At 44.1% G+C, this 13,175-nt stretch overlaps 1 protein-coding gene across 1 annotated transcript in view; it reads left to right on the top strand.

The window, feature by feature from the left end:
• Positions 1-9,924: 9,924 nt before the first annotated feature.
• NCF2 (neutrophil cytosolic factor 2) overlaps positions 9,925-13,175 on the top strand; it is a 33,001-nt gene continuing 29,750 nt past the window's right edge. The window contains exons 1-2 of the mRNA XM_037506286.2: positions 9,925-10,278; positions 12,373-12,455. Of these exons, the coding sequence (XP_037362183.1) occupies positions 10,105-10,278; positions 12,373-12,455 (257 nt within the window). The 5' untranslated portion in view covers positions 9,925-10,104. The remainder of the gene's footprint in view (positions 10,279-12,372; positions 12,456-13,175) is intronic.

The following is a 13,175-nucleotide window of genomic DNA, read 5'->3' as shown; positions in this document are numbered from 1 at the left end:
GTTGAGCGCAGGAATCTGCTGCTTCACGAAAGAGCTACCAGGTCTGCCCTGAATGAGCACACAAACAGCACCAGAGGCTGCCGCAGAAGGAGACATAGCGGTGGAACCCCTCCGCCCCAGCAACTTCCAGGAGCAACAGGCAATAGTCTGTTAGCAGTAAGAGAGGAGGTAAGAGACTATGCGTGTCAGACCTTACATTTAGGAATGCTCTATACCGATTAGCAGGGCCCCTGTCAAGGATGACATGCAAATTCATGAACTGTTCCATATTTTTTTATATATTTAGGACTGTTTACAGAAGTTGCAGGCCCCATGCAAAATGCAAATGTGGCCTCTGGTTCAGAATTATTGAAAACTTTGAAACTGTAACAGCAGAGAAACCAGGTATGAGGATCTTCTAAGTCTGGGGCCCTCATGACCGCTCGCACAACTTGTTATGTGTTGTATCTGGCCTAGCTGCTAGCTGCCATTATCAATGTTTTTATAGAGGAGAGCTAAAAGGGTGAGGGTCTAGGTGGATCAAAGTTTCTATCTTCTTTTCTTCCCCAATATTACTCAGAATAGCTGAATTATTGTAGCCACCATGTATCAAGTAAACCAGTGTTCCAAGGATTCCTCCTCAATGAGTCTATGGGAGGCTCTAAGACACATATATAAGAACCTCAATTCCACCTCTGTCCCAGAGTCAGCTTTAGGGACATTTGAACCTAAGTCTCTGGACTCCAAAGGAGTTACTTCTTCTGCTCATTGTCTCCAACTTTGAACCTGGCAAGAAATGACGATCTTAGGAGTTTCTGAAAGGGAAACTGTTAGCTCCACACTAGGCAGTGTTTCTCAAAACTTCAGCCCTTCATATACCACATTCGTAATGTCAGTTGTACTTTCAATCCACCTACATGTCAATTACTTCATAGTTTTCTTCCATTAATTCACTCTTTAAAACTTTAGCCTCATTAATAAAATCTAATGAGTTTGATGCATCAGCTATATGGTTTTTTCTAATACATATTAAAATCAATAAACCATCCACCATACGTATTCTGCTTCTAGAAATTTAGCCTATGAATATGTTCGCAGGTGTGTGACAGGAGGTATATTCAGGGACATACATGGCAGCAGTGTTATGATCGCAGGAAACTAAAGCAACTTGACTATCCCCTCAGTAGGGACTGGTTATTGAAGGAAAACAACACACTCATTAAGTAAAGGAAGAAGCTCTCTATGTCCCTTTAAGGAACTGCTGTGAAAAGACCAAGCTGCAAAATTGTGTATCAAACAGTATATGGGGAATTGTGTATCAAACAGTATAAGGGGAGGGGATAAGAGGTCTACATTTGCATCAAATGCTTTTCTGAGGCAACAATGGCAATAAATTATAGCAAGTGGTTCCTGATGAATGGGAAGAGTTTGGCAGTGATGTGAGGAAGTATTGTCATTGTTAATTTTGAACCATGTGAATGCATTTTTTTTGGTCCAAAATATTGAATGAATTAAAGTAACACAATCATTATTACGATAGAAATGTTCACCCAGGTGCTGCCCAAAATCACCTCATGATCTGGGGATGGAGTATGTGGGAAAATACTGCTCCCGAGGGTCTGGCTGTTCACCCAAGTGCTGCCATGCATGGGCCAGTGGCCTGGCTGTACCCTGTCAATCAGGAGAAAGTTCTGGACAAGGTAGGCCAACTATAGTTCTGATAAGAAAGAAAAGATGCCCATCATTAAGAAAGAGTCTTTAGGGCCTACCTGGTGGCGCAGCAGTTGAGAGCTGGGTTGCAAAGCTACCTGCAGCCTCTGAAGCACTGGTTCGATCCCCAACCACCAGGCGAAGGTTCCACAAGTCACGCAGACCTCTCCTGCCGCCCACTGCTCCCCTCAGCAGTGTACTTCATCAGTCTGCCTGCTCTGTTCCCCACTCTGGCTCTGGTGAATTCTCTCACCCTCCAGCGCTTCTGACTGTACCTCAGTGCTTATATAAATAAATAAATAAATCTTAAAAAAAAAAAAAAGAAAGAAAAAGTCTTCAGGGCCTCCCTGGTGGTGCAGGCGGTTGAATGCAGCACTGTGGAGCTGTCCGCAGCCTCTGCAGCACGGGTTCGATCCTGGCTGGCCAGGGAGATACCCACATGGCGTGGCGGACCTCTCCTGTCTTGCCCGCTGCTCTCCTCAGCAGTGTGTTTCGGTTGGTCTGCCTGTTCTGTTCCTGCTCTGTCTCTGGTGAATCCTCTCACCCTCCTGCACACGTGGCATGTGCCCCAGTTCTTGTATGCGTGAATAAATAAATCTTTAAAAAAAAAAAAAAAGAGGGCCTCCCCGGTGGCGCAGCGGTTGAGCGCTGGGTTGCGAAGCTGCGCGCGGCCTCTGCGGCGCCGGTTCGATCCCCGGCTGCTCCCCGGCCACCAGAGGAGGGTCCCACATGGCGCGCAGACCTCTCCTGCCGCCCGCTGCTCCCCTCAGCAGTGTGCTTCGGTCCTTCTGCCTGCTCTGCTCCCCGCTCTGGCTCTGGTGAATTCTCTCGCCCTCCCGCGCTTCTGACTGTACCCAGTGCATGTATAAACAAAACAAACAAACAAACCAGCAAACAAATAAATAAAGCATGCCTCTATAAAAAAAAAAAAAAAAAAAAAAAGAAAGAGTCTTCAGTCCTATTCTCTGCTGATGAAGTGCATGTTGTTGATGGCTCTGGAGCCCAGCAAAGGGTGAAGCCCCAGAGGGCAGGGATGTGTCCCTTTGTGAAGAGAGCAAGAGCTATATCTGCTTTGGCAACTGAACCATAACCAGAGGAGAAAAAGGACTGAAATTGGGGTTTCCAGACGAGGTGTTCTAATCTGAGTCAAGGCTTGTGGGGAAAGAGATGTGAACACCAGACAGGTCAGGATGAGAGGCCGGGATGACAGATGGTAGGGGCTGTGCATATGATGGAGGTGAAGAGTAGAAAATTCGGGAAGGAGGCATCTCAAAACCAGAAACTGGTGCCCTAAGACCAGAACCCGGAGGTGGGTGTAGAAATGATTAACACAGATGTTAAACAAGCTACATAGAAAAGTAAAGTATCTGGAGGCTCAGACAGGTACATTGAGGGCCATTGTAAAAAAAAAAAAAAAAAAAAAAAAATCACAGGTCCTTTCAAATTGACCTAATCAAACCAAATATACATGTTAAAAAATCTGTGGGTGCCAAACCTAGAAATAATTAATTCAACAGCAGTTAACAATCCCACAAAGGAAGAGCTTCTCCCAAAGAGAAGACTATATCAGAGCAATTTCTGCACTGGCACGAGACAGCAGCACTTCTGCCCTCCTGTGACTATACAGGCCTCTCTTTTAACAAACCTGTCCCCTTCAAGGGCAACTCTTTTCTGCCCGCTTGTGTCTGTACGAGTGTCCTTTACTTCCCTTTTTTATAAAAAAACTCGCCCTTTGGGATATAAGTAAACATCTCTGGCTCATGGGGAAATTTGCCGCTTGCCACTGAAAGGGGAGCTCTGATGAAACTTTTCTCAGAGGTAACCCAAGGAGCCTTCTCTCTGAACCCAACACCTACCCAAACCAACATCACATAGAAGATGATGTTTCATCTTGGGAAGTTGGCACTAGTCTCTTTGCGGGTCACCAGAGAGAGTACTCAGGTCTCTGGGTGGGTGGTTGAGTCAAGAACCAGCTGACACAAGAATTGGTTGCACTTCTGTTAATGTGGCTTCTGATTGCAATAGCCGTTTGGGAAACCACATGATCCTTGTTGACTCATACTGAGCTCACAAGTCAACCTTCATGGTTAGCTATTCCAACACAGGGCTCCGAAGGATTTTCCTTCAAGATTTGGGCAGCTGAGTTTTAAATTTTAGAGTAGTTCCTTACATATACCCCTATCAAATTTCAATTTGACGTTCTTGCGAATCAGTGTGAGTCAGGCAAATAGCCTACTTCTGATCCTGTTCGTGTATGCACTGACAATCTCTCTATAAGTTCTGAATCACTTGTGAATCTGGTCCAAGTTGTTTATAAAAATGTTGAAAGCACAAGTTGACATTGATCTATCAAGAAGACTCTATAGCCATAATATTTCCTGGCTAGATAGTTGGAGTTGTCTTGTCCTAGAACCATCTGAGTCAAATAGCTGCTGATATTTGCACATGGCACATTCCCATCCACCTATCAGGAAAGTCTCCTCCAAAAGGGAAAAGAGTTTTGACCCAACTTGTTCTTAGCCAACTTTTGCTATTTCTAATGGCCTGAGTTTCCTTTATGTTTTCACTTGCCTTTGTTTAGTCTATAATTTAAATTCTTTTCCGGGATCAGTCTGTAAATCATTAAAATTCATACCTTTTAGAAAACAAGGATCTCCTGGACCTATCCATCCTGACTCCCTAGGATATATCCAGTCTTCACAGTGCTTTGGTTACTGACAAGATTTTAGGGATCATACTTGCTAAAGCTTTCAGTTCCTGACATTTAATGACTATAGATTTGGCAGCTGGAATTTCTTTAAAGTCGCTGTCAGCATTCCCACCATATTCTGTCTGGTCCTTCAATTCCCTGTTATTCAGGAACAAAATAAGAATGAGGATTTGTGCTTCCCCTTTGACTCTGTTAGCGTGATACCATCAGCACTGTGCCGTGACCCGGCCTGCTCTTCCCCAAATGCTGAGAAGCCTTCATGTTGCCCTTAGTACTTTTTGCAGCCTCAGCTTACTCTTGGCTTCATGATCCCTGTACACTGCTTTTGATTTCTGCCCAGCATCCAGATCCCTCCTCAGTCAGAAGCCACATCCTCCATCATGTATGCAGGTCTGGTCTCCTCCAAGGGAATCACATCTGTTTTTCCATTTTTATTAGCCAAGGCACTTTGAAGAGGGACAGCGTGCCACAAAACTAACAAGAGTAAACTTAAGCAATATTGAAATGTATTATAAAGTTCTATAAAATGTCTCTCAGGGCAGGAATGTAAGGATAGGAATTAAGTGGGCTTCAGGAAAAGCTGGAACCAGGGTCTGGGAAGTCATTGGGTCTCACTGTCTCTGTCTCTTCTTTCTGATTCTCACTAAGCATTTGCTTTTCCTTTCCTGCCTTCCACCCTCCTCCTACTTCTTCTTCCTCTCTCTCTCTCTCTCTCTCTCTCTCTCTCTCTCTCTCTCTCTCTCTCTGCCTCCCTCTCTCCCTTCCTCCTTCCTTCCCTCTCTCTTTCTCCAGACTGACTTTCTCTGATTCCTTACACCTGAAGGCAGAACCACATCTCCTAAGTTTACATGCCATGGTTCCAGTTCCCCAAACAGATCTGCCTGCTGTCTCAGTCCGAAATTGTGATTCACAGCAGACAGATATTGATTGGTCCACTGTGGCCCAACAAGCCATGAATCCTGCACTTCAAATGGGACCCTCTAATCCTAGATTGGATTTAACGGGCACTTCCTGGAGAAGGAGGGAAGATGTCTATTCTTCACTTATTCATTCATTCAGCGAGTATTTGTCATATGCTTGGACACTGTTTTAGTTGTTAGAGATACTACAAAAGAAGTAAAAGAAAAATCTTTAAATTTTTTTTGTCAAATGTGAGGTATATTTCTAATTCTTCTGCACCCACCCTCCCCTCTTTCTTATGACATGGTTTTAACATCATCAGTTTATACTCTTTCTACATCAATAACTGTCTTACTTAAGGCAGCATTTATCATTAGATATCTACTGGCCTGGGAATCCAATATGCTGACAAACACATGAGAAAATTAGCCAGACACCTGATCTTTGCAGAGAGAAAGACCCATGGGAAATGAAAACTGCTTCTCTGGCTTGGAAGGTAGATCACAGCAGATGGGTGCTGTGGGGAGAAGTCACAGGACTGAAAAGGCCAATTGTATTCAAAAAGAGAAAGTTACAAGATGTGCAGAACTGGAATGAAATCAGATCAGTAATAATTCAAAACATTTTTTTATTTTTTTAATTAATAAATTTTATTTTTATATTCCCCAATACAATTTAGATCAACATATTTATTAAGCCTTAGATGTAAGATTTTAGGGACTAGATTCTGTAAAAAAAAAAATGTAGGGAAGTAGAAAGAAAGCTCCAAGTTCTCATGCTTACAGTTAGCTGAATAGATAAGGTAGAAAGTAGATAATGCAACATAGAGTACTTGTGTTTAGGGGCTTGATTTAAAATGCGATATCAATTCAGAAAAATAAAAATTGCTCAGACTGACTTAAGTCCAGGAAGGCTTCATGGACTTCATGGACTCACCTAGGAGGTGAGTCTAGGCTGCATTTTTAAAGATGAGAAGGATTCATATCTGCAGAAAAAAAAATGTGAGGGACAATTTTATAGGGTCTTACTCAGGTTCAGAGTTTCATTTATTACAAATGTATGTATTAGGTATTCATTCATTAATTCATTGGTTAGATACCTATGGAGGTGCCAGATATTGTGTACATAAAGAATGCAAAGTTGAAAAAGATCCTGGTCTGCAGTGTGTTTAATGAAGGTCCTTAAAGGAACAGGCTTCATTTTGACCTAAAATGGTAGGAGGGATATATTTAACCAACCAAACTAAATTATTGTGTTTACTTTAATAGCACCTTTCACAGCATTGATATCCACTATATATTTTGAGAATCTATCATGTAATAGGCATAAAAGACAGAGTGGAAAATTTGGCTATAGATCCAGTTGGGAGATAGTCACTTAAGCAAGTATTTAGGATCATGTGTGTTTGGATACATGGTAGGAAAGGCAGAGAGAGATGCTGCTCTGAGAGAACAGGGCAGGAAGAACTGGCCTAGGAGAAGACTGATGCTCCAGAGTAGGCAAAATTCTAAGTTGCTGCCAATGATCCCCGCTCCTATGTGGGCAGGACCCGTGGCTTGCTTCTAGCCAATTTTGATTTTTTTAATCAATGACTCAAGAAAATCTTTTCAACAAATAACGTTTACGGAATATTTACTATGTCAAGCACGGTGCTAGGTGCTGAGAATACAGTGGTTGTCTGTCAGGAGGTTTTAAGTTGTAACAGAAAACCCAATTTAAGTGACTTAAACAATGAACAGATTCATTGTCTCAGCAAACAAGAAATGCCGAGGTAGGTCAGCAGCTAGATTGGTTAATTTAAGAGCTTACCAAAATAATTAAGGATCCAGGTTATTTTTAGTTTTCAGTTCCTTCCTTCAGTTAATGTCTTTTTCTTAGCTGATCCTCATGATCACAAGATAGTTGCCACTGTTCCTGGCAAATCCTCACAACATCCTCTAGGGGAGAAATACTCCTCGCTCTCTCTCTCTCTCTCTCTCTCTCTCTCTCTCTCTCTGTGTGTGTGTGTGTGTGTGTGTGTGTATGTGCTCGCGTGTGTGCGTATCAGTAAGGAAAAACTCTTTCCCAGAAATCCTCGGCAGACTTCCCTGGATGTCTTAGGAACTAGAATTCTCTCTTGCTTGTGCATAAACCAGTGAGAACTCCATTCCCTGGGCAGTGTGGAGCTTGTCTCATGGAGCACTGGGGTTCTACCAAAAAGAGGAAGGGAAATGATGGGCAGCTGCAGTGCCAGTGACCGTTGTCATGGAAGACAGTATCAAAGGCAGTAGCCATGACTTTCTCTGCACTGGGGGACAGAAATCATCTCACAGATGATAAACAGCTACCACTTGTGACGAATACCCTGGCGGGTGAGAACTAGTTGATGACAGGTCAATCACTGCAAGATCATGGATCAAGAACGATTCCCAAGAGGAACTGAAAGTTGAGTAGGAAGCAGCCAGGCAGGGGATTGTGGGTGAGCATTCCAGGCAAAGGACACAGGTCTGGTTTATTTGAGAACATGCATCCAGGGCACCGGGAGGGTGGGGACGGAGAGGAAATGACAGGGAATGAGTGTGGGCAGCATCCAGGGTCCTTCCTGCATTGCAAGGAAGAGTTTAATTGTATCTTAAAAGCAATGCAAAGGCACAGTTTTAAAAACTGTGTTTTTAAAAGATCCATCTGATTACTGTGTGGAAGACGTATGGAGGAGCAAGGAAATGTTTGGAGACTACCTGTATTTAATAGTAAATTTTCCATCCACAAGTGAGTGGTGGGAGCTTGATACAGAGAGAGAGAGGAAAAGTGGACAGAATTAAATGTGAACAGCATTGCTTGTTCTCTGGGGAATACAACACTGGGGGTTCCCTAGGACTTCCTCTGACAGGTCTGTATGAGGAGCAAAGATGAACTTATGTTCATAAACACCCATAATTCTACTTGGGTGGGGGTCCACAAAGTGCCACATGGGGGTTCAGCAGAAGGCGAGGTCAGGGTTGTGAAGGGTGAAGATGGGCCTGATTTTTTCAGGGTGGCTTCTAAAGGAAAGTGATGGAGCAGAGCAGCTCCAAAGTGTGTGCCAGGTGGGTGTGAAGGTGCAGGTGTGGATCGGGCAGCCCGGGGAGAGGAGCTAACATGAACCAAGGCAGAGCAGCAGGAAATATGCCCAAATTAAGAGGAGCAGGCTGTAGAGCATGCAGGGCTTTGTGAAGGGTCATGCTGGGAAATTAGCCTGGAAAATCTATGGGTGTCAGTTTAAGGAGGTTTCTGAATCTCAGGCTAGGATAATAAAATAAAAAGCAGGCACATATTTTATTTTAGTAACATCTAGGTTACCTACAAAGCCACTCAGTTTTCCTGGGAATAATCAGTGTGCTAATTGAGTTCTGATTATTTATTTGCTAGATAGATCAGCGGCATTTCTTCCTGGCACCACTACTACCTGCAGGTTGTTTGCCAATGATTTCTAACTTATTTTTGGAATACATTTCTTCATCTCCTGGTGAGTATTAGTACTGGGGACGCTGTTATGAAAAGTTCTGATGCCAGCTCTCAAGAGGTCTAAGTGTCCAACCGATGAGGAGATAAATTGCCACCAATACAAGTGTTTGGGAAGAGTATTACAAAGAAGGTAAAAAGTCTCTCTACTGCCTGGAGCATGGGGAAAGGTTTCAGAGAGGTGGTGGAATTTGACTGGGTCTTGAAGGATATGTAGAAGTTTGCCAGGTAGAAAGACTTTTTAAATGCAGGGAATGATCTATGCAAAGAGACACATTTATCTTCTCAGTTCTCACAACTGCCAACCTATAAGCCCTGTAGAATGTACATTTTTAAGTTTCATTTCAGGTTCTTGGAGAGAGTGTGGTGATAACTGGTGTTTTTTCAGTGGTTACAGAACAAGTGCTGACCTCTGTATTTCACCCTTATAATTTACCTGCATGCATTTACCTAATATTAACAAGAAGTCTGAATATTAGTAAATCAAATTGGTTGTACCCCCTACTCCAATTATTCTCAACATGGCTTTACTGGCTTTTACCTTCCCAGGGTAGCAAAGTCAGGAATCTCAACCTATGTCTTTGGAGACCAATAAATACATTCAGTATCACTGAGCTCCCTTGTCTCTTTTCACAGAAAGGTAAGAGAAGTCATAAATTCAGTCAAAATCAGCTCCTTATTTTGGCATTTGTGGAAATCAGTTCCCACTGAACATCCTATGTGTTCATAAAAGTTATCTCAGACCCAGAAGAACACATAAGAATATCTGGGCTCAGAAACTTATTAATTGCTCATTTTGGCGCAAGATGAAAAAGCAAATGCATCAAGCCAGCCTATGAGGTGATTAGAAGGCGAGCAAGGAACCTTTTTTGACTGGAGAGAACTATCCTCTCATTCAACACCGTCATTTAACAAGGGCGTGGGAATGGAGGCCCGGGGAGTGGGAGGTTGCCCTGAGCCCGGGGGCGGGTTCTGGGCCAGAAAAATAAAATAGAAAGCCGTGAGGAGCTGGGTGACTGAGCAAAAAGCATTTTGGGGAACTGAGCCCTCACAGGCAGTATCTGATGCACTTCCGCTCTCCCCCATTTACCCTTTCTCTAGTGCTTTCCTTTTCTAGGTTCCGGTAGGGTGGTAAGTTGACAAAAAGTGGGGACATTTCCTGGCTCATTTGCAACACAGAGAAGTTGAGTGAAGGGACGCTGGCGCCATTTGGAGCACAGAACTGGGAAGTGAAGGCAGGGCTGTGGGCCATAGGGCAGGAGGGAGCCCTGTCCACCCTCCCCATCTCCCCACAGAACTGCCAGCCACCTGCTCTCCACCTGACCATGTCCTTGGCCGAGGCCATCAGACTCTGGAATGAAGGGGTGCTGGCAGCCGACAAGAAGGACTGGAAGGGAGCCCTGGAAGCCTTCAGCGCAGTCCAGGACCCCCACTCCAGGATTTGCTTCAACATTGGCTGCATGCACACCATCCTGGGAAACATGCGGGAGGCGGAGAAGGTGAGTGGCTTTCCCTCTCCCTGGGGGCCTCCTCCTTGAGACTTTTTAATTAGTGGTTCTCAACCCCCACTGCACTTTAGAATCCAGGGAGGTTTAAAAGAATTCAAGCTTCCCAGCCCCCACCCCCACAGATCCTTATTGAATTGGTCTGGGGAGGGGCTAGGCAGTTTTAAAAGCTCCCCAGCTGGTTGTAATGGACTACTGGGGACTGGAGCACCAACTGTGGGCTATGCTCTCCTTTCTTCTCCATCTATTAAATTCAAATCATTCTCTGCTCATTCTTTAACATTTGTATGGAACATCCTGCCCCAGTTGTGTTTCCTTCTGAGAAGCTTCCTGAATCAGGGTTTCACTGTTTATCTTACTAGAAAGCACCTCTTTAGGCTTCCCAAGAAGCTCATGTGTATCAGTTTTGCCTGCCCAATAGATCAAGAGAGAAATTTAAGAAGAATGAGTTTCCTCTGAACTAACAATTCTGATCATTGGCATGTGGAGAATGAAGAATTCTGAGACTGGCAGAAGATCATATTGTGATTGATTAATGATGTCTGCCAAAGGCACCTTGTGGTTATTTCAGCATCTTTTTCAAAAATTTTTTTATATCTTATCTTCCCGAGGATGATGTTCAGCATTCTCAATAATCACTTTTGGAATTGGTCATGGTAACCAGGACAGAGTGTGGGGTTTGTAGGTAGAAGATCTAGGATCAGATCTCACCTCTGCCTCTATCTGGACCTGTGGTCTTCAGCACACCTGTACACTTCCGGCTCTCAGTTTCCTGAGGGTTAAACATCAGGAGAGTTAAGTGAGGAAGCAACTATTAAAGTGCAGTATAATCTCACACCATTATGTAAATGTTGGTTCTTCTTTTTACCTTAATGCAAGTTTATGCAAGGCAGAGTAGAAAAATAATTGACCCCCTGCCCCCTGCTGCCATGGTCATCCTCACATAGACCAGCTGTTAAGCCAAGAGGAGGGAGCAGAGAGGTAGCTGTGCACAGACTGGCAAGTCTATCTTGGGCTCTGGTATAGGCAGCAGGGAGCAGACAAAGGCACTCCACCCCCTTTCAGGGGCATGCTGAGGGTGAGCAAAAAGCATCACAGATTCCAAAGGCTGACAGAGACAAAGTAGACATTGTGAGAAGAGGTGGGCAAAGCATGGCAGCTATGCCAGCAGGAATTATTTGCACACACACCCTCACCAGCCTCCTGGTTTTTTGGCGGAGCTATGCAGGCCACCCCCTTCTCTCCTCTTGCTCCCATGCCTTCCTTGCTGTGCTCTTGAACCCTCCTTGCATTTTGCCACTTCTGGACTTCTTATTCTCTCTGCCTTTCCTTGGTTTCCTGTCTTAAGTCCTTACTAGTAGCATTTTATATGAATTCTTGTTTGTTATTACTGTAGTTGTCTCATATTTATATAGTAAATTTGTATAACAAGTAAAATGCTGTATATAAAAATTACTTGTTCTTTTAATTTTTAAGATTTATTTATTTATTAAAGATTTGTTTATTTATTTATTTATTTATTTATTTATTTATTTATTTATTTATACAAGCACTGGGTACAGTCAGAAGCGCGGGAGGGTGAGAGAATTCACCAGAGCCAGAGCAGGGAGCAGAGCAGGCAGAAGGACCGAGGTACACTGCTGAGGGGAGCAGCAGGCAGCAGGAGAGGTCTGCGCACCGGTGGGACCCTCCTCCTGTGGCCGGGGAGCAGCCGGGGATTGAACCGGCACTGCAGAGGCTGCGGGCAGCTTCGCAACCCAGCGCTCAACCCCTGTGCCACCGGGGAGGCCCTCTTTCTTTTCATTTTTAATTACTTTTGTTATCTTTATCCTGCCAGTAATCTTGAAAACCAGGCAGTATATCCCCATTTTACAAAAAAGAAAAACACAGATTCAAGGAGCTGCCACTGGGGGAGGTGACAACAAGGGGTGTTCTGACTCTGGGTGTTGCTGGGTGTTGGATTCCTGAACCTCCTGCCCTCTTTAAGAGGACAGCTACTCTCTTGACCCTCCCTGCTCACCCTCTAGCCCACTCACTCTCCTTGCTGCTGGCTTCTTGGCCAAATGTGGACCCTCTTTATTTCCACAGGCTTTCACCAAAAGCATTCTCCGGGACAAGCACTTGGCAGTGGCCTACTTCCAGAGAGGGATGCTCTGCTACCAGATGGAGAAGTAAGTGATCCGGTGCTGCAGAAGCTGGGCACGTCCAAAGAGAAACCCAAGTTGGGGTTGGGGTGGGGGGCTTGGTACTGCTGGATTTGGTGTCCAGCCTGTTGGGAAGCTTTGCTCAGTTGTTGGGAAGCTTCTCTGGATGGTTAAGCAATAAATCAGCATGAGGCAGAAGCCCTCCCTGAAAAGGGAGAGCAGCCCTGGGCCTATTTCTAAATTAGCTGTGTTATTGCTCACAAGCAGCCTGTGCAGCCACGACAGGACAGCAATTCAGCCAGCATGGCACCACCAGGTCCCTGAAGGATCACATCCTGGGTGGAGCTAGTTGTGAATGGTTGGGCCATCATGGGAACATCCATGATGTCTACAGCAATGAGGAACTGAACTGTCACACAATGAGACTAGCTTGGAACCATGTCAGAACCCTGCTTCATTGCAACAGAACATGTTTTCAAAAGCCTGGTTTAATCCAGTCCATGAAATATAATTCAGCCACCCAAACCTGAGAATACAAACTAAAGATATGTGAAAGAAGATTTTAATGCAGATACATAAGTAGCAGATATTTAATATGGAAAACATTCACAGTAGATGTTGAATTTAAAAAACAGATTTCAAAACATCAATTCTGTTTCACAGAATAAAGTCTGGAAGGTTATAGACTAAAATATTGCCAGTAGTTCTCTCCAGGTGGAGAAATGATAAGATTTACATTTTCTTCTA

The sequence above is a fragment of the Talpa occidentalis genome, unplaced genomic scaffold, assembly GCF_014898055.3.
Source record: "Talpa occidentalis isolate TD23 unplaced genomic scaffold, MPIMG_talOcc4v2.1 talOcc4.12, whole genome shotgun sequence".
NCBI classification, from domain to species: domain Eukaryota; kingdom Metazoa; phylum Chordata; class Mammalia; order Eulipotyphla; family Talpidae; genus Talpa; species Talpa occidentalis.
The sequence above is the reverse complement of the archived record's forward strand: the minus strand, read 5'-3'. Positions and strand labels throughout refer to the sequence as shown.